Here is a 25,741-nt window from a genome sequence, read left to right as displayed (position 1 = left end):
CAATAAATTCTACTTTGTAAGCTCTATATATGTATGAGTACTTGCGAGTATATCCTCAAGCAAAGTACACAATAAATTGGCAAATAAAGGAAAATAATTCCAAGAATAAATATTTATCTCAAATTAATTAACCTATCCATTTTAAGGCAATGGATCTATGAGATGTAATATTGATTTTTACTCATTATACTTTAATTTGAAACTTTACAGATATTCAGATTTATGTATTTGATGTATATGTAAAGAAAGTGTCATAGATCCATGACCTCAATAAAAAAATTTATTTGTCACTCACCGACCGATGCGCAACGGGCGGAGTTATCAGCCACGTAGCTACGATGATGCTATAACACAAATATAAGATTCAAATTAAAACAGCGTTCAAAATTATTCATATTTAATAAAATAATTATTGTGCGCGTCAAGCTATTTATTCATCTCTCAATTAGATAATTACTAGTATAATTATATTACGTTATTTTTTATATTATATTATAAATTTTTCGAAAAAGATCTTTACAAAAACAAATTTTGATAAAACTTTAAACTCTTTTTTTCTTTTGATCATTATTTATAAATTATTGAGATAAAACAATAAAAAAAACAATTTTAGGCAGGTAAGAAATTGTACTCACCCCAAGGTTGCTCCGCTGAAGCCTGATGCCTCTCCCAGACCTCCTCCTCCTCTCAGGCTAATCTCTCGGGTTAGGTCCGGGTTGCCAGCTCCCTCGATGCCCGGCACAAATCCATCGACACCACACGTAAACGCGGATAACTATGATCGCGCGTTATTTAATACACTCCCGAAAACGTAATGCCCGATTTTGTCCGTGGAAAAATCGCCCGCGATAACCACATTATCTCGACGCGTTCAGAGCCGGACAACTGACTCGATTTGCCCGATTAAGGACTTAACCCCGCGTGGCCAGTTGAATAGTGTTCGACAGAGAGAAGAGAGATCCTCGAAAAGTAGACAGCGAGCTCTCTACAATGAGGATCATTTCCCCTTGCCACCGACACGTCATGGTAGCACCCTTCCACGCGCAGTGAAGTCAAATGATCTGGGCAGTTCTTTGTTATGCGATCCTGGCACCTTTCCGCACAGGACCACGCACGAGACAGCCGTCACGTCTGAGAACGTGGAAATTGACGCAGTTATATGCTAATTATTAAAAACCGATATTTTACGCGACGATCCCGAAACGCGAATTAACGCCCGATTATTTCCGCGATAACCGCGTTATCTCGACGCGTTCAGAGCCGGACAACTGACTCGATTTGCCCGATTAAGGACTTAACCCCGCGTGGCCAGTTGAATAGTGTTCGACAGAGAGAAGAGAGATCCTCGAAAAGTAGAAAGCGAGTTCTCTACAATGAGGATCATCTCCCCTCGCCACCGACACGTCATGGTAGCACCCTTCCACGCACAGTGAAGTCAAATGATCTGGGCAGTTCTTATTATGCGATCCCGGCACCTTTCCGCTCAAAGACCACGCACGAGACAGCCGTCACGTCTGAGAACGTGGAAATTGACGCAGTTATATGCTATTTATTAAAATCGCGAGACGGTATTCCGGATTATCCGACGACTTTGAACGGCGTTCTCGAAAATGCGACGACTTCGAGCGGCACTTCAGTAAATGCGACGATTTTGATTGTTTTACCCGAAAATTCGACGACTTAAAACGGCACTCCCGAAAATACAACGGTTTTAATTGGCGTACCCGAAAATGCGACGACTTCAAACGGCACTTTCGTAAATGCGACGCGACGAACCACTTATACAATCGGCGACGATTGGGCTTCCGTGTTCTTCGGTAAGTACGAAATAGCCTGTAAAAGATAAAATACACTTTTCTAGCAATTATCGCCAAATAATCATCACATAAAATTAAATCATGTATTATTTGTATTTGCATGTATTATTAAACATGCAAAAGCAGTTTTTTCCTTCTCTCTAAATCTGAATCAGTGAAAAGTCATTAGAAAGACATACTTTAGACTAATATTAGTAAATAGTCACTGCGCCACTCCAGTAACTTTTCACTGATTCAGATTTAGAGAGTTCAGGAGTAAGGTATATATATATATATATATATATATATATATATATATATATATCACATTCGTGTACCTTTAGGTTGGTACACTAAGGTAAGACAGATAGGAATAATAGTAGTAAAAATACGCAAGAATTGTGCTATATGGTAACTCCGGTATTTACGCCGCGCAGAGATTTACGTTGCAGAAGTCAGAAAAAAATAGAAGGAATGAAGTATTTGCTCGCAATCACTCTGTTATGTGCCTTTATTTCTATATCTTAAAATTAAAGTTGTTTTTATAAATTTTAAGTAATTTATGTATTTATAAAATACATAATTTATTCTATCGCTTAATAAAGTTCTGTTACATGTAAAGGTTCAATAATGATCTAATGATGTATCAATTTTAATTGACTCTATTTCATAGCTCCCTCTATTTTATGCAGCCTTGTATGCACATACAATAAATCAACAGATAATAATTATTTCAGAATTAAACATTACTACTCTGTCCTGGTTTATCCACATTTCAAAAGACACCAAAGAACCCCGCACAACTCTTATGGAAATTTGATTTCAGTGAAATAGGCTGAAACTTCGGAAATAAATAGTTTATCTAATGCTGATCAAAAGTCACAATGGGCAAGGTTCACAATAATGAACCGTTTAGACACTATCAGCGTTCAACAGTAAAATAAAGTGTTATTTCAGTACTATTGTAGGACAGTCGATTACAATGTATTATTCGATATACAATGTAAAATATTAAATATTGTCCTCGCACTTGTATTTTTTGGAAGAAAACGCATTTTAATTTTCGCTCCAAGACCGCTTCAAACTTCAACTTCATAGACTATTATCACACATTAAATTTAATATTTATTAAAAAAAAAAACAAAGTCTATCTTTTGTATATGTAGTAAAACATAAAATGTATATTTATGTAGTTATGATTTTAAGCTAATTTTTCGCGAGAACAAGAAAATTAGGTAACTACTAGGTTCAACCTTAATTACTCGTAAGAATCTTTCTTATGTTCTTAATAAATATAAAGAATGGAATTTAATAATCGTTAGAAATGTGACGACTTCTTTTCTTCTCTGATTTATTAAAATCGAACAATTTTGATTGAGCAATCTAAAAATAATAGGCATTAATATTTAAATTAATAGACAAAATGATATTTAAATCAGCAACAACTTTTAAATGCAATGTAAGAAATATTTGAATTTAGGAATCACATTAATGGAATAATTATTATCTCTAAAAGTACCATGAAACAATAATCAATAATTCTCGTTTCCTTTTGTTTCAATATCGGAAAGAATAAATAATGCAAATATCTATTTAATTAAAGCTATCATCTAGATACTTTTACGATATTATTAATCGAGAAAGTTGATCAGTCAATCGAGAGCTTATTGTTAATTGCTCATTGAGAATAATCACGTCTGACGTTATTTAATACTTGTCGCGATCGTGTATCGCGTAGTAATAAGACAAAATATGGAGCTTGTCACTACCTGTTGGCTCGAGACTCGTCGTGCGAATGACAGCGCAATGGCCTCGGGTCAACAAAGCGTGTTGTATGTCACAAAAATAATCGCCACAGCCAACGAATACGTTGCCGACCCGAAAGTATACAATAAGTACACGTAGAATATTTTTATTTTTCTAGTTAATTTCAACGGCCTATTATAGAAATAAAATATTTATAGGAATATTATATGCTTTCTCAATATAATGCATATAATACATGATTTTATTTACTTCTAATTTTTTTCATTTTTCTTTTCCTTTTCCTTCTACTTTGAGATTAGATTATTAAGTCCGACACACTCACTTAATACAAAAAAATAAAAATAAGGTACATTATGTTAATCAAACACACTATTCCCGAAATCAAATGTAGTTAAAACACAATAAATACATTGCTTATTGTAATTATGAGATATAATCAGGTTTCGAAAGATAATACGATAATATAAGGTCGACCTGCTACTTGCTTGTTCAAGTAGCGGTGTGTGAGTATGGTAATGCGGCGATTTCTGAAATATTTAACAAATAATAAAATAGTTTCGAATGTTCCATTCCTCGTAGAGAAACAACAAATTTTTATTTCTATACGATATTACTCCGACTTTTACTTTAAACGAAAAAATCACACAAAGTATATCTTTCGACAAACCACCATCACTTCGATACGCTTACAAATCATTTATCGTGAGATCAATTATTCGCGAAGGATGATTGCGAGATAATAAAACAAAGCGCTTAATTGTGCATAGTGTTTAAAATTCACTATGCCAAAATTGATAACGATCGACGAAAAATGAATCCAAAATAAATGACAGACTTTTCATGCAATAAAAACTATATTACTGTTAGTATGAATTTTATATGTATATTCTCGCGATATATACACGTTTTTATATTTTATTTATAAGTATATTTTATTAAGTATTTTAATATAATTGATATGTGATTAACTCTGGAATAATTTATATAAAGAATTTTTTCTATTTGATGATAAAATATTTAATCTCATGCCATTTTGCATTTTAAATAATAAAGTTATCATTAAATATGAATGAAGAGACAGTGAAAGATTAAAGTAAAATTAATGCAAAAGATATAAAATTAAATACAACTAATAGGGGGGTATCAGCGCATTCTTATTAAATATATTAATTGAACGTTATGTATTATGTGTGACTGTAAAATATGTTGTATTTTTCTTCATCTAAACTTATACATTAAAAATTTAATTGTTTTTTGCATTATTTTATATAATATTCATTTCTGGAAAAATATTTAGATATTCGAATTTTTTCGTTGCACATTTGTGAAAACACGATTAATTATGATTGCACGACACTTCCGATAATAATCGCATGCAATTTTGCAATAAAAGCAAAAAGTGTCAAACTATGTATAATTCGCCACGAATTATGATTCTATTTACGCCCAAGGGATGAACCTCAAACGAACAGAAGATTAATGAATGACCGATGTATCTCATAATTGCGATCGATATCAAAATATCTACTTTGAAAAATAAACGTTACCTCGATACACTTATAAATAATTAGATACAAAAATTGATTAATCGCGAGGTGCTGCTAGTAACGTAATTGTTTATAGAGAATGTAGAGGTAATGCAAAGTACAGCATGGAGCGGTTTGCGCTGCTGTCTGCTCGTTTTAATGCTGTCGTACATATAATAGCGTGGCGACTTACAATTAGCGTAGACACCGCGTGTTGTAAGCCGCATAAACAGAGACGCCAAGATCACGTGCTCTACAACCGAGTTATCATTTTCAGGAAATATTTAACGGTCTATAAAATAAATGCCAAATATTCTCTTTTTGCTTTTCAAAGAAATTTTGATAAATTAACTATCATCAAATGTTTCTTGAACTCGTTTCGTATATTACTTTATGCCTTTAATCTGAATTATTGGGTAAATTACACTTGATTTCCAATTAAAACAAAATATAAAATATAATTCAAATGCAAATATTGTTAGAGAAATAAATGTTGTCTTTAATTATCATATAATAGAATAACAATTTATTATTACTTTATCGCTCAAATTCCTGCTTACGTAAGTAAATCGCGCGAAAGATTAATGCCTATCCTTTAACCATTAATCAAACAATTTAGGCCCAGTTCCACAAACGTCGGTTAACTTTTAACCCCACGTTAACTCACTCTTTGACTCTTTTTAACGTCCCCTTTAGAAAGAGACGAAAAGTGAGATAACCCGACGTTAAAAGTTAACCAACGTTTGTGAAACTGAGCCTTAATATGCTTTAATAAATGCCTATTGCTTGAAAACATTTAATCGCGGGTGTTATTAAGTAACGAATCGTTGATAATTGTAGAGAATAATCGCAATCGTGTTTCTAAATATTACTTTACAGTGTAAATTTATTGTGAATGGTTTTCTGAACTTCAATGTTCTGAACATAAAGAACTAATTTCAAATAAATGCGTTATTAAAGAATATTGAATCAAACAACTATAAATTGTTGACTTATTAAAATCATGAATTATAACAATTTTATGCACTGTAAAAGAAAAATAAGCATATAACATTTTCAATGGAAATGTGTACATTTCCATTAAGAAAAAATTATATGTAAATTATATCCTTTTTGTATATACACTTGTATATTATAGCTATATAAATATATATATATATATATATATATATGTGTTCTTACTTTTTATAAATCAAATCTACACGAGCGGCAATTGATACAAGATACGAAAGAAAAATGTCTTACTATAGGAAGAGACAAAACAACCTCCAAGAGAGCCATTCATGTTGATCGTTCCTAACGGTAAAATCGCCGTCACCAAAATATGAAGGCTATTCGTGTATTCCGTGATCCCCGAGAGGATAATGCAGATCTGTTGAGTCGAGTATGCACGATTGTTGTAATGCAGTTGAAGAGATGAGAGTCAGATATGACCAGGTTAACGTCCGCTGCATAACTATGCGCTAAGTACTATATAAACTTCTGCCAAATGTTACTAAAATATTATTAGCAATTGCGTAATTTAATATTTTATATAAAACAAAGATAAATTTATTAGATGATATAACTATTACGTATAATAGCATAATTATTATTATTATTATCTCTAAAAAAACTTTACAGATTAATAAATTATAAGTATTATTAATGCAAGATTTAAGAATAAATATAAGAATTAATAAAAATTAGAATCATCAATTAAAATCGAAATATGTCACAGCAAGAATATATCCAAAAAATTCTTCTGACGTAATATTAAATGGATTGACGTCCTCTCTCTCTACATAATTCTATGAGTTATCTATAATCGATATCCAGACAGAGTAAAAATCCAGAAAAATTAAAAATATTCAAACTAAACACTTGCGTAAAATATCAATAGTACCTCCTATCAGTAGTACCATTTAAAAACAATTAATTGGCTGCACATAATCGCTAATTTCCTTTCAAATGAGTGACGGAGATTTGATTTGACGCCGACAGAGTTTCATTTCTTAGATGTATTGTTAGACTATTCCATAAAGGTGACGAAGATAAATTTGCGTATCTATAAGTTATAATTGGATGCATATTTTTCACATTATCGAATTGTATTTTAAAAACTATATATATTATATTTTGCAAAACAATATTGTATACACTTTATTCTAAAGTTTGATGAAGTAAAAAAGATAGTTATATAGAAGGAATCTAATTTAACAAAAAGTAAACGCTTCTAATCGAGACAATTATTCTAAAATTACATCATTGCGTAATATAATGTAAACTTCTAATAAATTTATTCAGCAAACTAATAATTAAACTTTAAAATAGATTATCAACTTTACATAACTTTAAGTGAGTAACACGCACATTGATTAAAGAGTTATTGACTTTACGCAAATTATTATAAACAATAGATATTATTTTTTAATAGATTCAAGACACGAATATAAATCCAAAATATCTTTAACTCAATGTAATTAAAAATTTGGTTTTTTTTTCATAAAAAAAATACTTTGTCTCTCTTTCTGTAAAAGAAGAAATGATCTCTCGTGCAAAAACTCAAAAGTTGCAGTCAGTGGCCATGGCACGTGCTGCGAGATAGAACCAGAAAATTGCACTTACTGAACAAAGAGTGCTTTTAGAGATTAAAGGTCGGATTACTTCGAAATGGATTAGTTGTAATAAAGCTGATGTAAAAAATAGTATCATTTTGAAAAACGTTTCTTTCGATGAAATCATGAAAAAGATAAAAAGGAGATTTTTAAAAGTAAAGTTAATTATTGGGATCATGAAAACAATGGCGATATAAAGAATGATGAATCAATGTTCCGTGCATTTTTTAATTAAACAATTTTCGAGTGGTAAAGTGCCTTCACTTAAGCTATTTTTAAAAGAGTGAAAATTTTAATTCCTAGAATTATCTGTGAAATACGATACAAATTAGAAAGCAGCCAATTATGGCTCTACGTTGTTTTTTGTATATTTTTACAAAAATGTTAGTTATCAGCGTAGGGGAATATTAAAAAGCATGGTACAAATTTGTAAATTAGCAAAAGTAAAAAAAGCGTTCGATTATTCTATTCGCCGCCGAGCATGCAGATTGCTGTGATTTTCATCCTTATTTAAAAAAAAATGAAAAACGAGCATGACTTTTCTGACAAACTGCCCAGCACCAAATATGCAATTAAAAATATTTTTTAATTGATTTTTTAATTGACTGACTCGCATTGTTAGCTAATATGTATTTTCAAAATATATCTTTTATGTTTATCTTATATTTAAAACTATACCATACTTAAACTTTAAACAAATATAAGAAATGGCTTTAAAAAATTACCCCTTTCAATTTTGATAAAATTTTACAAAGTACTCATTAAATGTAATCGAAACTCACAGTGTTGAGTGGCGGAAATGTTTAGTTTCCGAGAAAAAAAATTTTCAATTAGCCTAATTTAACCTAATTTAGTTTTTGACAATGAAAAGATTTTGACATGAAAAAATAAGGTAAAGCTGTTTAGGGGACCCACCCCTTTAATGACTTTGACCTGAAGCGAGGTCCACCCTACTTCTTGCCTACAGGGCGAAACAATGTCTATCATTGTATCGTTCCACATTGGTTTACAAGTTTTCACGCGAAGCGAGGTTCACCCCTGCCCCTGCTGCAGAAAGAGGGGCGGTAGCTCCTCTTCCGCCTACATGTGTACTGTCTACACATAGCGAGGTACAGCCCCACATCACCCAAAAATATAAAATTTCATCAAAATCGAAGGGAGGTAGTCTTCTAAAGTCTTACCTAAGAAACTTAAACAAGATACTTAATTTTGGATTAATTAAAAGTATTGCTAATCATCTAAGCTTTAATTTTCTTATTTCATACAATTTTTATTGATTGTAGCACAATCTTCAGTGTTGATTATTTTTGACGCAAAGTCCACGTTTTAGCTTACGAGAACGTTTCCGCCGAAGTACTTCCTGATACCGCGAGCGTGGTTTTGGCCGCGGTAATTATTCGAATTTAATTAAAACTCGCGTTCGAAGTGAACTGCGCCGTGGTGAAGTCATTAATTAAATTTAGGAGAGAATCGCGCGATGCCTTACGATTGTATATGTATGTAGATATGTACGACAGATATGAAAGAGATCGTTATTGCAAGTTCACGAACTCGGTTATAACTTTCAATAAATTCAGTTTCTTTTAACGGCGCGGAAATTTTCTTTTTGGATACGTCTGCGTTACTAGTTCATCCCTGCTTCTGGTACGGACGCATTTCCCACGGAAATTCCGCTCCGAATTCGAGTATATAACGTAATTCTGGAATAAAATTTCATATTCTTTTATCGCTGGCAAAATGACAAATAATTAATAATGTTCCGAGATTTGGTATTTGCAATCAAAAGTCGTGAGATAAAATATCCTTTTATAAGAGAATAACTAAATTGCGAGTAGAATCGCTTTGATTCAATTATGATTCTTTTTGAATATTTTTCCTGATATATAATATTAATTATAGAAAAATAATAAAATGTATAGTTAATTAATCACAAAAGTCTTACTTGCTTTTTATCAGAAATATCCATTTCAAATAAGTTTTATTCAACTTCTGTTTTCAATAAACACAAACAGTTTATGTATATGTATCTTATATTTATATCTTTAAAATAAATAATTAGTTTACTAAAGATTCTCAATACTAGAATTTCAATTTCAATTTTAATTTCAAATTCAATTGCCTAACTGACAAAGAGAAGTGAAATCCCAATGTTCATGCCTGGTCCGAATATTTTGTAGACTATAATATAAAAATATCAGCAAAATTTTTGTGGTATATTCTTCTAAAAATTATCTTTGTACATTCAATTCTTAAATACTCGCCTTATGTTCGTCGGAGCTTGAGATTATTTAATTTATCTATCACTACGTCGCTGAAGATGGTTCAACGTAGATCCGAAACATTCGATTTATAATTTACATTAAATTATTAATTAAATGTTACATAACTCACGCACAACTAACCGCGTTTGACTCTCGGAGCCTACTTTTTCTTGTTATTCGTTAATTTGTATCTTTCTTCTTAAAAAAATTTATGTTTCAATATTATATCTACCATTATTAAGGTATTTTTTAAAGTAATATTAGGTATTTAACATCAATAATTCATGGCTACTGTAACACTTATAGTTTCGGATATAAGATAAAAACTTTAGCGTTTAAAGACAATATTTATTTGAATTGTTGCAGGAGCGATCTTCACCGAGGATCAGAAGGATAGCCCGTCGGAGTTGGCATTTAAATATGCCATTTACAAAATCAACAAGGATAAGACTCTATTGGCGAATACAACATTGGTTTACGATATCCAATATGTGCCTAAAGATGATTCGTTTCGCACGTCTAAAAAAGGTACGAAAATAGTCAACATATAACCCCGTAATTAAAAGTATAAACGAATAGTATCACGATATGATTAAATATTATTTGATTAGATAATCATCTGTTACTTATTCTTCCTCGAAAGTCATATCTGTATCTCGGCAACTCAAGTATAATCTCCATATGAGAACATCACGATGCATCGCGATCAATATATAGTGATAAGACACGAATCCGTTATCTAACAGAAAATGAGTACTCTCGAACGCTAATGTCTATTAAGTAAATTCAATAAATGAGAAAATCCAATATTATATATATATATATATATAGATTAATAATACGCTTCAATACACCGTAATATCATTGTCGCTAATAAGAATTAAAAATTAATGTAAAACGATCAAAATAAAATCGTAGTCATTAAAGAGCAAGACAGTGACAATTAGGTATAAGAGTGACAGAAGTTAATTTGTTATAATGTTAAATTATTGTTCATAAGAAGTACTTACACGATACATGACAGCGGTAATTTAGAAGGCGGTGACAATGACGGATAACGTGACCAACTTGCAATTAATAATTGTAGCGTTATTAATTTTAACGTAACAGCTTTACAATATTACAGTTTTCTTATGCTTATTTTTTAATCAGATCGTTTTATCTCTTTGTAAATAAAATAATATAATAAAAAACACACTATAAGTAAAACAATATAACAATTTTATTACTGCAATTGCAAGTAAAGAGAAAAAATTCGTCAATATTTTTTGGATCAGAAATGTTAAAAAATTCTATTTAGTGAAATATCAATTGCATTCAGAAGTATCGATATGTTGCATAATTTCATGGATTCGATCAAATATGTACATAATAAAGATTAATATTCAGATTTATGTTCAGACGTCACATTAAAATAATACATCATAAGTAATCCAACTTGAAAATTTCCTGTCCAATTTTATTATTGGATATTCTTTTCGTCCACAATTTTTAGTTACTGAAGGAAACTAATCGTCAAAGGAGATGTCATGTACATATAAAAGCCAATGATTGATATTCTGGCATGGATTCGAATGCGTCATATCCGCTCCAAAAAAAAATCTATACTCCTTTTTAAATGATTGCTTTGCGTTGCTTATTCATCAAACTTGTACATTTGAAGATAAATCATTCAAAATAAAAAATCAGACTGACACTTAAAAATTAAAAGCACACTACTACGAGATAAAAATTGCAAATACGAATAGACATCGAGAAATTAGATTTCGATTGATGCATGATGTTAGAAATATATACTGTAATTCTAATAAATTGCCACGTGAAAAGTTTATTCTCTTTGTTACTTTATAAAATTTGCATGTGCTTTTAATTAACTTTGCGAGTGTTTATAAGCAATATAATTATTCTATAACGTATAGAATGCAGAGCAACTTATTCGTTGACTTTCAAATGACATATTTACAAAAATACTTCAATTAATATAGAATATGACCTGAAATCATGTTTCATATGTAGCACTAAGTGAGAGAGTACGAATGTATTTAGACCAAAATGTATTTAGTTCATACAATTTACATGATGTAGAACATAAATCAACTTTGCCAGTGCGTAGCAGCTGGCGATTGTGAATAGTGACGTGATACCAGGTAAAACCAGCTAATTAATTAATTTAATCCCCATGGCATTTTAATATAATCAAAAGACTGGCGGTTAGAGCGTGACGTGAATCTCCTGTCAGTGGAGCGCTTTTGACACGCGAGCTTAAAAGTTGGCAGGAAGCCTAGCGAAAGCAATTCAGTTAGCGGCCGGCTATAGCGTGAATTACAGCGCGAGAACGTCGCACGCGACATGATGTAGCTTTAGATTTATGTAAAATAACACGAAACCGGATCGACTCCGAGAACTGAAACCATAACAATGTCTCTCGCGCGATCGCGAGCGCGGCGGATAAATCTTATAGCGCAACGAGCTCAACCAGTTATGAATTCGCCACGGAGCAATGTCTCCTCGAAATGTGTTTTCTTACAAAATTCTACACCGCGTATAGTAGAGATTCCACTTGTTTGGTTTACCTCCAGCGATTCTCAAGTTATGCTTCGTAAACTTACTATAAAGAAGCCGGTTTTCCGTTGTCCGAAAGAAATAAATACGATCGCGATTTAATAAGAGTTAGATGTTCCAGTACGATTGACGAGGATACATACAATCGGCGTTCAGTGAGGCAAAATTTCCTTTATATAAAGAAGATTCTGTGTAAGCTGGAAAACCATGCAGAGAACCGCTCTTATATAACATACAAATTGTGCGAATATGGTATAACGATTACCCAAGCATTAAATCATATAACTATATCCAGGAAGAACATAAAATTTTCTTCTTGAAGCGCAGTAAAGATTCTTAACTCACTAAATGAGCGAGATAAAAAAGGTCGCGACGAACCCGTGTTTATGCCACGAATTCTAAGTTTACTATGAATCTCGAGAGCCCTTTCAGTCTCTTTTTTAGAGAATAGAACAATAAATGACTTTAACTAAGAATATCCAAAATAAACACGAAAAGATATCTAATGAATAAAGATGTATAAATAGAATTTTCATAAAACTCTGCTAAGAAAATAATTCACGCGTCGTCTATGAATAGCCAAATATACATCGGAATAATATATAAATAAGAGGTTTTAATTTATATTAGCTCTTTTTGTCAAACCACTGAGGTATCATATGGCCGTTTACACTCTCTTAGGCTTTCCCAAGGGGAAAGTATTTGGTCATAAACATGCCTATATAGAATCCCATTAAGCGTAATGAGAATCCATATATTTTTTCCTTGCAGGCACGCTTAAAATGATATCCATACTTGGAAAGATCACTCCACTTCCCTTCCGGCCGTTCTCACCGCTGCGTTTCCTCTCTCGCGGACGGGGTTGAATCCGTGTCAAACGGCGCAACTCTTCCAACTTTTCTTTTATAAACTGGCTCACCCCGTGATAAATCTCCCGTGTATGCCGCCCAGGATAGATGCCCCCGTATACATTTTCTCATTTCTTGAATCTCTGCGCGCAAGTTTAATGTTGCGTAGTTGCGTACGCGCGAATTCGGTTGACTCGCGCCTAATATACCGTACGTGATGCGCTTCGCCTAAAAGTAATCACGGCTGATGCTCGCGCCGTTTGCGTTATCTTCACTTAATGTGTCCACGGCCTGAATTTCTTCATGCGAAAATTTACAAATGCGGATTGAAACTCCACTCTGCCTTACCGCGAGATCGAATCTCTTACCGAGGCAGAATTGGATATTTATGCATCATGAGGTCCAAATGGAAGAATTAAAACGCCGTTTTTCCTCGATATATTTGACGGCTAAAAATATGTGTTTTCTTAGAGAAACGAACAACTCCGCTCTTTTTTTTCAACCCTGCTCTTTTCATCCTGCGGAATATTAAAATCATAAAATAGGAAGTTCTTCTCGTGTAGTTGGTCTTATTGAACGAGAGAGAGAAAGAGAGAGAGAGAGAGAGAGAGAGAGAGAGAGAGAGAGAGAGAGAGCTTTCATTAATAGAGAAGTTGCATTTTAGAGAGCCAACGCGAATTTCTTCTGTTATTCTTTAGAAAATTGTTACGTAAGATTCTTTATTTTCCGCACTGTTATGTCGGCGCTCTCCCGGGCCGAGGAACGAGGAACAAAGCCTCGATGGGAAATTGGATTCGCGGTGAAACACTCAACTCGAGAAAATCCTCTATGAATTTCTGAGAGCATCTAATACGGATTACAAAGTATTGTAACATCTTACTATCAGAAGAATGAATCATATGCGGGTCGATTGTTAAAGAAATTACAGAAGAGCACAATATTGCTATTGTATCCCTCGAAACAACAAAGAGAATAAACTGTATTTTCTTTCTTTTTACAGCACGCAATCTAAAATACAATGCTTTCAACACAATTAAATAAGTATTTTCTATACAAACACATTATATATACAATAAATTTTATTATTACTTTTATTTCGAAGTATTTCTTATTTTAAATTAAAATAGATTTTATTCACTTTGTTTTTTAGAGAAGGTTTAATTGGAGAATCAATTATCAAATATTCAATGTTGAAAAAGTGCAGAAAAGTGTAAAAAGACAGCATCTAATAAAATTCAATTTACTTTCATGTAATTTTAAGTCGTTAAAAACATAAAGTTGACGCGTCATTAAAAACAATTAATAACAAGAAGTTTTCAAGTAAAAGTTTATACACTTTCTCTGCTACATTGAGATGAGCTTTCCTCTCTCTAACATCACGGCACAAATTTTATTCCATATTTTTGTATTATAAGGAAGAAAGTAAGTTGAACGACGACAAAAAGTATACAATTCTTTATTAATTTCTCGTTGTGTCAAAAAAAGTATTGTCAACTCCCGAACTCCCACAAAAATGAGACTTCACACAAATTCCCTTTCAACTTTACGTCGTAGGTGTAATTTCACTCGGATCACCGCGAAAGTAGAAAACAAAGGGAGATAGAAATCGGAAGAGACTTAAACCAGGGAAATTGATTGGATAACTTTAAGGAGCAGCGACCCGGACTACCGAGGCGGAACACTTTAATGGGAGGTTCCGTTTACGAGAGCTACGGCCAGAAATGGCGTGCAGCTAACCAAATGACGAAGCGATTATTTCGCTGGATTTTATTTTTCAGTGCCTACGGAGAAACTCCATTCGCACATTGCGCTCGTAATTCTAATAGACAAGCTCGTCCCACCTGCCTGCCTCTCTCTCTTTCTCTCTTTCATTCCCCTAACGACTTCGCGATAGCTTTTTAAAGAGATTTACAGCTCGTCATTGTCAACCGACTTAATCCACTGATAACTTCAACTGTCATATCTCTATGTGAGAAAGTTTCGCGAGCATGCGAGTGCAGTTGCTTACGTAACTTTTAACGATGCAACTAACGAGATAGAACGTTTACCGGATCATCCTTCAACAGGGTTACAACGTTGATCGCAGGAAGTTTATCGCATTTACGTGGCGTTTACATTAATTAGGTTTTTGTATTTCAAAAAGTCAAAAATGCGTTGAGAATTTCTAAAATCAGATTAAACTTTCTGCTAGCAAAAAAGAGCACGTCAAGGATTTAGTTTATAAGAATTAAACTTTCAGATCCAATATTAAAATATTCCGTGATAAAATTAAAAAATACAATTTTCTCCGTTCTATTAGTTACGTAAAAAAACTTAGCGTCAAAATATAACCAAATCTCCTTTTCAAATTTAGAAACATTTATATTCTTCATTCCAAGTAATTAATAAAATACGAAAATCTACCCTGTGTTCCATTAATTTAAAATGAAACTAATCGTTCAAAATGATTATTGATTTAATGAAGCTTCTGTAGCAATTAAGGAAGAGCGCATCTTTAAATCCACATATACCAGTATCATCATTTTAATTGCGATAATTCGCGAAATTGTGAGAGTCGATTCTATTGAGTCCATTATATTGAGTTCATGAGGAAGCTCCGACGCGATTCTTTGTAAGAAAACTGCCGCACTCATTATCACAAAATGGATAAGTGTCGGTTCATTAAACGAAACTGCGATATCGTAACGAGATGACAATTCTTATTTACTCTCATTCAACTTAATTAACAACGGAGTAGCTCGATGAGAAATTTCAGTGACAACAATAAAATGTGTATTCCATGAAATGGCACGTTTATATATTTACGCCTTTTTACAAATTAACCGGGCAATTTAATCAGATAAGTATGATTGATACAAAAGTATCATGTAAACTTGTAAACAAGAGTTTTAAAGCAAAATAACAGCAATAACCTAAAGTCAAACAAGCGCATATTCTTTACTAAATAACCGCCTCAAACAAGCCCTGCATCAAAAGTAAACTAATAAAAAGCAAACAAGTAGATTGCAAAAATAAATTATATAAGGCTATTATCAATGTATTTCTGAACGATAATGCTATGGCAGATTTTTCCTATGAGAACGATTGAGAATATTTAATCAAAATCGTTGGTATTCTCTATCTCAAAGTATTTCATTACAATTATTGGATCTATTCCTTTGAGCAAAGGTAACCGCGAATCTGTTTTATCTGGGAAATACGATGATTGCTGCACAAGAATTATTTTACTCCATTGTTATTTTCTAGAACTTATCTTCTCCTTAATCAAGTTATTCTGACAGGTAACTAGATATTTTTAACAATAAATTATAATTACAAAACAGATTACAAGATATTGTGAGGTACTGTAATCATCAAGAATATCATCGAATAAATAATATAATAGACAAAAAGTTAATTTGGTGAGAACAAACATTAATACGATGCAACATGCGTGAAATTTAGTGCAGCAGCGGACCATAATTTCCATAATGGAAAAACAAAGAAACGCTTGTGAATAATTCAAAATATGCGATAAAACTCAGCCGGGGTGAGAATCCTTAGAAATAATGGTAGTACCACCAAAATCGAACTTATCCATCCTTCGATCCAACTCTCCCTTACAAGCGTGCCAGGAATAATTTGCGATGTGGAGAAAAATAAAGCCGTACTCCGGAGGGCTTTTCCTTCAAGGATAATGGATAAGAAAACTGAGCCGTTAAAGGAATGTATCAATTCCCCGTCTGTTCAGAAAAATACGTATATCAAAAAGTCGTAAATTGTATATGTACGTGTTGCATTTATCTCCGATAAAGTTATCCAATAATACCGCATGTTGATCATTATATACCTATTTCAAACATGTTATTCGATCTCGCTTTTGCATTCAGCTTTTATATACTAACTCCATTAATTCATTTTTCCGTTATAATATTGATATTTTAATTTTAAAATAAATAGACGCACGACATGTAAGTAATATAATGAGTTGTTATCGACTTTATTTATTGACACGTTGATTACGGGCATTGATTACCTGCCACATATTTTTTCCTCTCTTTACCTATGTATTGTATTTTTCTGTCTGTTTAAACTTCATTTAAAACTGTTTATTTATAGATTAGTGAGCTTAATAATTGTATTCATACGAAAGTAGAAAATCAATAGAACATGCAATCAATAAACGGGACAGGAAAAAGATTGTCATTTGGACAGTTATGTTGTATTTAAATTTCCAGGAAAATTGAAACTTAGGTACTAAAAAAAATTATTCTAAATTTTCATAATTTTTATTTTTTTTAAATACTTTATAGTCTCTTATATGTATATTTAAACAAATAATTATGATTTTATTGCTTTTAGTAAATTGAATAAAAGAAATATCTCAAAGGCCATTATTACCAAATTCTTTTAAAATAATCTGGATCTGTTATGAAACAGCAATATATTATGCAAGATTATGGGAGAACAGTAGCGAGAATCAAAAGAGTCTGTCATCAATTTACTGCAGCTTTCGCTGATACAGGTCTTCCAAGTGCGCTTCATCTAGAAATATGAAATTGATATGTCAGAGCCAGTCTCCGTTCTCCAATCTCCATTTTAGCACGCCCTCATGCCCCCATTGACATTTTCCTCGCTCATCTTATGGTACCATTGTCGACGTCGTATTTATTTTTAATGTGCTATTGAGATACTTCTGCATCCATTGGCGGATTTAAAAATGTATAAATTTATAAGAAATATGTGCGTTTAATATTTGATAAGAAAATCAAAATGGCCTTTTGTACAAATTTTGTATAAAACTCTGTGTAAACTCTGAATGAAACTTCGCACATGCAACTAAACCTTTATGTGAGCCAAATTTATAAATATAAAATAATTTAATATAAAACGTATTATATGTTGATTATCTTTGTAATACTAAATTACTCGTTTAATTTTTATTGCAGCCTGCAAGCAATTATCCAGATCGGTACAAGGCATCTTCGGACCGTCTGACCCACTTTTAGGAGCTCATATACAAAGCATATGTGAAGCATTGGACGTTCCTCATCTCGAAGCGCGGGTCGATTTCGAGCCCACTTTCAAAGAATTCAGCATTAACTTATACCCCGCACAAGATCATCTTAACAAAGCGTTCAAGGATCTTATTTCCTTTTTAAACTGGACTAGAGTGGCTATTATCTACGAAGAAGATTATGGTAAGTGGAGAACAATAACGTACGTTGGAAAAATTGTCCGTGTAATCCTTCGAATCCGCTCACATATATGTTCAACATTTTAGCAAGAATATTTTTGCAAAAGTATATTTTCGCATTAATATCTACAATTTTAAATTTTATTTTCAATGTAATGTTAAGTTTGAGTTTATCGCGCAATTGACTTTGGATAATTCGGATTTTGCGAGATTATAATATTACATATTTCTCCGAGGACAGTAAAAATGGTTCTATTATAAAATGCAGTATATGCGATGAGCACAATGCTAACGCGACATCCAAACTGAAAGATTTCTCGACCACACAGAACTCATTTTGCCGCGACCAGTGGACGTCGCATATAACAGCAACAATGTGGAAACTACTACGTGGATATATGCGGAAGAGGTGATCTCGTTAGCACCGTCGACGCGTTCATTACGCAGACGTATTTTATATTATTTTATTTTATTTTTGGTTTCTCCGCGCACAGCGTCGGTGATGCGTCTCTATGCAAATAGAACGTCGGAATCAGACACCGGAAGTGGAGTCCCGCCGCCGTCCAAAATGTCGGCCTGTCACTCGCACGCGGAAATAACGCCGCGCGTTTACATACGACGACGTAAACTCGCGACGACCGTTCACGGGATTGCTCTCTGACGCTCTCCCGCCACTTTTTGCCGCCAACTTAATCCCCCTGGTCGCGGCCCCCCTGGTCATGGTTCCTCTTGGCGCCTATTTCCATTCCGCGACGGGCTGGCACCATCCGCGCGGCGACTCATCGAAATTCCGACGCGGCGTTGACGTATAATATCTACGCCAAAGTCATCCGCCATTTCCATTCTTTCCGAATCGCATTAGTATATTTTAACTATCGCCGTCCATACAGAGAAAATATATGAGTTTGCCCGCATCTCTTGCAACTATCTCACGAAAGAACGTATTTATATTTATTTACTTTGGTAGGAAAGAACCGCGGTAATAAATTGTCGTAGTAAAATAATTATTTAAAATGTCAGGATTTGTATTATCAGAATCTGAAAATCAAAAATTGAATTTCTTACCACTTACGCGGGCAATTTATTAAGAACCACTCCATTTGTTTTATTGCTATTGTTCAAGTAAATAAAACTTTCAAATTTTGTGCCGTCATCCAGAGAAACCGTGAGAAACAATGTAAAAAATTCCACTATTTTGTATCTCATTTTTAATTTCTATTAAAGCTAAGGATTAATAAAATGAGTATCTATACAATATACATTTGGGAAACGAGTCCTCTTCCTCATGGTTCTTGTGAGGGAAAAAGTGGGAGGTCTCCGACCTTATCTTCCCTAAATTGCCGCTCTTGATTGGACGGTGTAACGTGGCGTATAACAGGAGCACGAAGTAGAACGTTGCCGTTAGCGATAAAACGAGAGGAAACGGAAAGAGTACGCTTTTTTGCGCAAGCCCCCTCAATGTCTATAGCCCGCCATAAATCCACGACGGGGGGATCAGACAAGGCGTTTCAAAATTCCCCGTCGTAAAAGCGACGCTGCGCGTCGAAAGCGTCTTGACTTATAGCTCGCTCGTAGAAATGTAACATCTCCGCGGCCCGGTATCGCCTAAATATTCATCAGTCGAGAAAATCCGCGTCTCACGAGTTCGTTAAAACTTCAACATGCATGAATAGTCGCTCACTTAAACGCCATTAAATGTTAAGCAGCGTCGACGTCAATTGGGAATGACACAATTTGCAGTTTCAGTGCATGCAGTAATTTGTAAATTTTCAAACGCTAATTATAAATGTAGTTTAATCAGTTTAATTAGCGAGCCTCGAATAAAATGAGGATCGCTGCGAGATTTTGCATACACCTCTTGAGCACTTCACAAATTTGGCAAGCCCTCTGTTTCACTCGTTGTCATTTAGTTATTCATAGCCGGAGAAACGCCTAGTTTCGCAGTTCGTTAAAACTTTACCGAGTGTGAAAAGTTTCGTTTTTCGACGTGAAATAATAATGAATAGTTAACATGGCGATGCCAACGTGCATGATTTCGAGACACAAATACACGCAATATCACGATATGTGAAACTATTAGTCACTTTTAATTTGGAATAATTAATTATCACTTCGGTCGAGCAAGCAACGACCACAGCTACGCGCGTACTCATTTAGACTTGCACCCACTATTTCTTAATAAAAGTTTAAAGTTTGTTGAATTAAATTGTTGAATTTAATATTAATTTAATTTAAAAAATATTCATATTAATATTAATTTAAAAAACATAAATGTTTGCAATAATTTTTCAAAACTTTTCGAGAAGATTATACATTTTACGAATTTATTAAATTGCTCATTAAAAGTCTATTCATTTTTTGAGCAATTTACAATAATTTATATAGGTTTAAATCTTGTAATAATGACAGCACATGTAATAAAATTATATTTTTTTACGGTAATATTTTAAAGATTTGCAGAAACAAGTATTCTGTATTATCTGCATTGTGTGTGTGTAGCGTTGTATCTATAACTTCAACGAGGTTAAGAGATCTCGCACATAAACATTATCGTCAAAATGATAGGATGAGGGAACAAGAGTAGTATACATTTTTCCTGAATTTTTTCCCGCTTTTTCTCTCTGTATCGTGCGATGCCGTCATAAATTCCCAGATATAACACTGTGTGTAGCTACTGCTATCTACTAAGTTAATTTTGTAACCTAGACTACCCTGCGCTATTTTCCTACTTTCCCTTTCACACCTCTCTTGGTCGGGCATGATGCTTGTGGCGCTTTTATATACTCTAGAAGAATCTCTCTCGACCTTCTCTTATAATCCTTTTATTATTTGAGATATTCCCGCTCTTTCACTCTAAATTGTTTGCATAAATTTAATTCAATAAACTTAATCTAAGTACACGTAAATAATAATTTGTCGTTTAATTTTATTTGAAGAACTTTATAAAACTTGTTTTACTTTCAATCGCTCATAATAAGCAAGTTAATAATGTCAGAAAATTGTGAGAGGTTCTGGTTCAGCACCAGAGAACTCAACGCCAACACTTAATCAAAGAAACTGTCATTGAAATTAAGTTCTTGAGTCTAAGAGCATCTTGTATACAAGCGGAGAAGAAGTATGCAAGCGGCCGTAATTACTCGATTTGTTCCGAAAGTGAAGTTTACCATTTTTCATTTTTTACATTTTGCGCAAAGTGCCAGCTCTCCTACAGGCTATGCTCGTTAACGCGCCAGAAAATTTATCTTCTTCCGCTTCCCTTTCGTCGCTTCCCTTTAGCTGTTTATCGATCCCCTTCTTGCCGTCGCTCTATTCGTCACGATCATTACGGGGGAGTAATTAGCGAGCTCAAAGTTGGCCGCACCTATCTGAGTGTCCAAGAAGTCTCTTTCAGAAATACGGAAAAGTGAGATTGCACAGAGAATCTTACGACTTTATCAGATTTGTATCCCTGAATAAAGTCAGAAGAAGGTTCGCCGCTGGAAAATTGAAAGCGTCTAATGTGCCGAATATATTAAATCGCAATGACAATAATATTTCTCGTTCGTTTTACGTCCATTTTTTGTATAAAACTATAAATTATCATAATCAGTCGAAGTACTTTACCAATTAAATTATTTAAACATTATATCCCTAATTTATTTTATTTCTTTTTTCTATAATTCGAACGAGAAGAAAAAGATAGGAATCAATCAAATTGCGATTAAAGTTAACCGATGTCGGTGAATTTGACGTGCGGAAATGAATACAACGGACGTAACCGCATACGTATGTAATGAATTCTGTGCACGCGACAGAAATCTCGACTTCTCGAGTCGGCAGTGCGACTTAAGAAGTAATCGAAGAACAATCGGATGGGAGCAAATTGTGAAAGTCTTCTTAACCACATCCCTGCAAATCCTGTTAGTACTGTAAAAATAGTTATGAAAAGTTCGCTACTACGCTTTTCATAGTATAGTCACAAATCTCCCTATAAATCAAATTGACAACTCTCTCTCTTCCCACATCGTTCTTTCACTATAGCCGACAAACGATGAGCCTGTTTTACTTGTCATATACAAGCTTGTCATACAAGAAACCATTTGTTACTCTTACGCGTCTGAACCCATATGTATAAAAATAAGCTATATCATTTCCATAAGAACGTAGATGTTGATCAGATTACAATATACGAGTGGAAGATTGTAGAGGGCTCCTCCATTCCAGGAAATCGATTATTTTATTTATCACGCTTCGCGAAGAATATTTTCTCGAATATTTATACTATACCATTGTTTCGCATTACTCCATTCATTTCTCGTTAACAGACGTTATATGAAAATTTTGAGAATAACAACCCATTACTTCTATCATTGTTAAAATGTTTAATGAACAAAAAAATAATATTGACTTGGGAATAAATAAAATATTTCATTATTCTAACTCATAAAAAAGTTTCTTCACGCTCATTTAATAAATGATATAAAAGCGACGCGAGATATAATAAGTTTATAATTTATATAAGTATTTATATAAGTATTTGGGACCGATGGCAAGGTTAATTAACTCGAAATACCTTGTTGACACGATTTAACTTTGGATGCTTTGTAAAGGAATCCATCCATCCATATCTAAAAAAAACATGTAAAGTCGCGATCCTCGAATCTATCAAAATTTATTATGGTTTTTCCGCGACGCCGATTGGTTCTCTCGCTGCGCTTACTTCACGAGCAGCTGTCATCGTATATTTTGAGTGTTGTGTGTATATCAAGAAGTTAATAGTATAATAATAATCATATAATGGCTAGGTTTACACCCTGAATTTAGGCCGCGGCCTATACCTCAAATTCGACCTAAATTATTTAGGCCGCCTGCTGTAAACATTTGATAGGCGGCCGAAACTAGCTTCAGGTCAGGCTTTAGGTCGAATTTGAGGTACAGGCCGCGGCCTAATTTCAGGGTCTGTGATGTATAGTAGATTAAAAAAAAACAAGCATGCAGTGATGAAGCTCGGTATCGCGCCGACGGCCAATTTGCCGCGAAAAAATATCTCTGTTCTGTTTCACAGGGCTGTTCAAACTGCAGGATCTCGTGAAATCCCCGCCATCCGTGAGAACTGAAATGTACATTCGTCAGGCAGGTCCTACATCCTACAGGCAGGTCCTGCGGGAGGTCAGACATAAAGAGATCTTCAAGCTTATTGTCGACACAGACCCGGCGCACATGCAGCAATTCTTTCGAGCGGTGAGTCCTAAACGATTCAGTATTTGATATCGTTTCACGAAGCGCATGTAAACATTAATATCTATTGTACAATTCCCACAATTATCATTTGTTTATACCTATATTAATCGTCTTCTTGATCATGTTAAAACTACATTTCGAATACGAACAGCATGTATATATCCCATTATATTTCTTTATAAATGTAACAAATGTTGCTTTATTCAGATAGATATCACATATTTTTCCAATAAAGTACGAAGTATTGTAAAAAAGCAACAAACCATGCAAATGTAAATCATTAAAATTTATAGGCGTTATTGTTCATTTTATCATTTCTCATTCTTGTCAAATTTCAACTAACAAATGTAAAATTTCTGCTATTACTAAGTTACTGTTATTACAGTCTCAACTTGTTTTATAAGTATCTACATATTTGTTTTATAGTCCTTTTTACTTTCTTTTTTTCTTACAAAACCTGAACACCTATTTATAAATACAACACAAAAAAAAAGGAGTCGAAAAATATGGACAACCAACATTTTTTTGCTGTGAGAGCTATATTTTTAGCTCCTTTTGCTACTATTGCTAAAAATATAGCTCTTGCAGCAAAAAAATGTTAGTTGTCCATGTTTTACGACTAGATTTGCTACGGTAGCTAATTTTTTTTCGTGAAAAAGTATCAAAAAATGAAATAAATAGAACCATTTAAAATAAATAGAACCAATGTGTGCTATAACAAAATGTCTTTTCGGATTTGTTTTACAAAAGGAAAAATATTAAAATTTCATCGATAAGAAACTTTTCATTTCATTTTTCAAATTATTAACTTATTTGACAAACCGGAGAAGAAATCCGCGCAGGAAACTGCCGATCGATGCGCCGGACATGAATAATGCAATTTAAATGCACACATGGATTATGAATAATCTCTTTGTCTCTCGCGGGACATATTATCTTAACACCTACCCAAAAAGTGTTAAGATAAACTATCTTATTCTCTTAGATATCCTTAGAATTACATTGTGATCGCAAAATGATGCGCGTAGGAAAAGCAGCTTATGGTGGTTGTATAGACAGTCGTATAGCTCGGAAAACATGTTGTTTTCTGAAAGTAAAACGAAAAGAAGAGAGCAAGCAGATATCTGTACACGCACGGGGCGCATCGCAGCTCGTAAATAACTTTCTAGAGTCATGCAAAGGGACTCGGTGCTTGGAGATTAAAAGGACTTTTGCAATTAGGATTAATGGCGACTGCGCGTTTCAGTTTTTCCTTCTAAAGCAACAGCTTCTTGTTGCCTTCTAGCTCTCGATTCGAGAAATAGAAATGTTGAAAGAAGGTTAACAATGTCCAAGAAAATGTTCTTAAAGTGTATCTTAAAGCGCTTATCTTAATGCGCGCAGTTCGCCAAGCAAAGCAGATTTAAATTTTTAAAGTCTCTTATGCCTGAATTATTTGTTGGATTATCTAATAATAAATACAGCGACTTTCGGAAACTTGTTGAGCAATATTTAAATTATATAAGAAATACCTCGCAATCACGACAATAATAAGAATTAGCGATATCAAATATAAAATATCTAAAATCCCTAATGGACCACTAAAATATTTAATAAATTGTTTTAAATGCTTTGCAAGTAATAAATAAATAATGCACCAATTCGTTGCTAAGGCAAAGGTTTTATCACATTTTAAAATAATTTTAATAATTTAGGTACATATTTAATGTTTCTTTATATTGATATCTTATATTGCATAATTTATTTATTATTTATATATATTATATTCAATATCGCGACAACTTTTTGAATTGTATAAAATAAACTATCATGTTTGTGGGTATTCACGATGACGACTTCGCAATATTTAACCACCTATTTACGCGTACAGACGACGCAAATCAGCAAATCGTGAAATTAAATTGCACGAATTGTCTGTGGTAACGAAACAAACGGTGAAAATAACTCATGAAAATCACATGCTATTTTTGCGTTCGCTTGGAATAATA

At 33.4% G+C, this 25,741-nt stretch overlaps 2 protein-coding genes across 10 annotated transcripts in view; one reads left to right on the top strand and one right to left on the bottom strand.

The window, feature by feature from the left end:
• Positions 1 to 25,741, bottom strand: part of LOC139820212 (glutamate receptor ionotropic, kainate 2) — a 407,847-nt gene that overhangs the window by 311,211 nt on the left and 70,895 nt on the right. For 3 of the 5 annotated variants that reach the window (XM_071790344.1, XM_071790343.1, XM_071790345.1), the window contains exons 3-4: positions 636 to 1,833; positions 296 to 344 (exon numbers count right to left, since the gene is read on the bottom strand). The gene's annotated coding sequence lies outside the window, so the exon portion shown is untranslated. Of the gene's footprint in view, positions 1 to 295; positions 345 to 635; positions 1,834 to 3,565; positions 3,657 to 25,741 lie in introns of those variants that run through there. The other 2 variants (XM_071790339.1, XM_071790340.1) reach the window with 2 other exon arrangements.
• Positions 1 to 25,741, top strand: part of LOC139820211 (glutamate receptor ionotropic, kainate 2) — a 154,137-nt gene that overhangs the window by 83,883 nt on the left and 44,513 nt on the right. For all 5 annotated transcript variants that reach the window (XM_071790334.1, XM_071790336.1, XM_071790335.1 and 2 more), the window contains exons 3-5: positions 10,314 to 10,475; positions 18,286 to 18,537; positions 23,578 to 23,753. In XM_071790334.1, coding sequence (XP_071646435.1) covers positions 10,314 to 10,475; positions 18,286 to 18,537; positions 23,578 to 23,753 — 590 coding nt within the window. The remainder of the gene's footprint in view (positions 1 to 10,313; positions 10,476 to 18,285; positions 18,538 to 23,577; positions 23,754 to 25,741) is intronic.

The sequence above is a fragment of the Temnothorax longispinosus genome, chromosome 10 (genome assembly GCF_030848805.1).
Source record: "Temnothorax longispinosus isolate EJ_2023e chromosome 10, Tlon_JGU_v1, whole genome shotgun sequence".
Taxonomy (NCBI): domain Eukaryota; kingdom Metazoa; phylum Arthropoda; class Insecta; order Hymenoptera; family Formicidae; genus Temnothorax; species Temnothorax longispinosus.
Note: the sequence above shows the minus strand (reverse complement) of the source record. Positions and strands in the feature narration are given on the sequence as shown.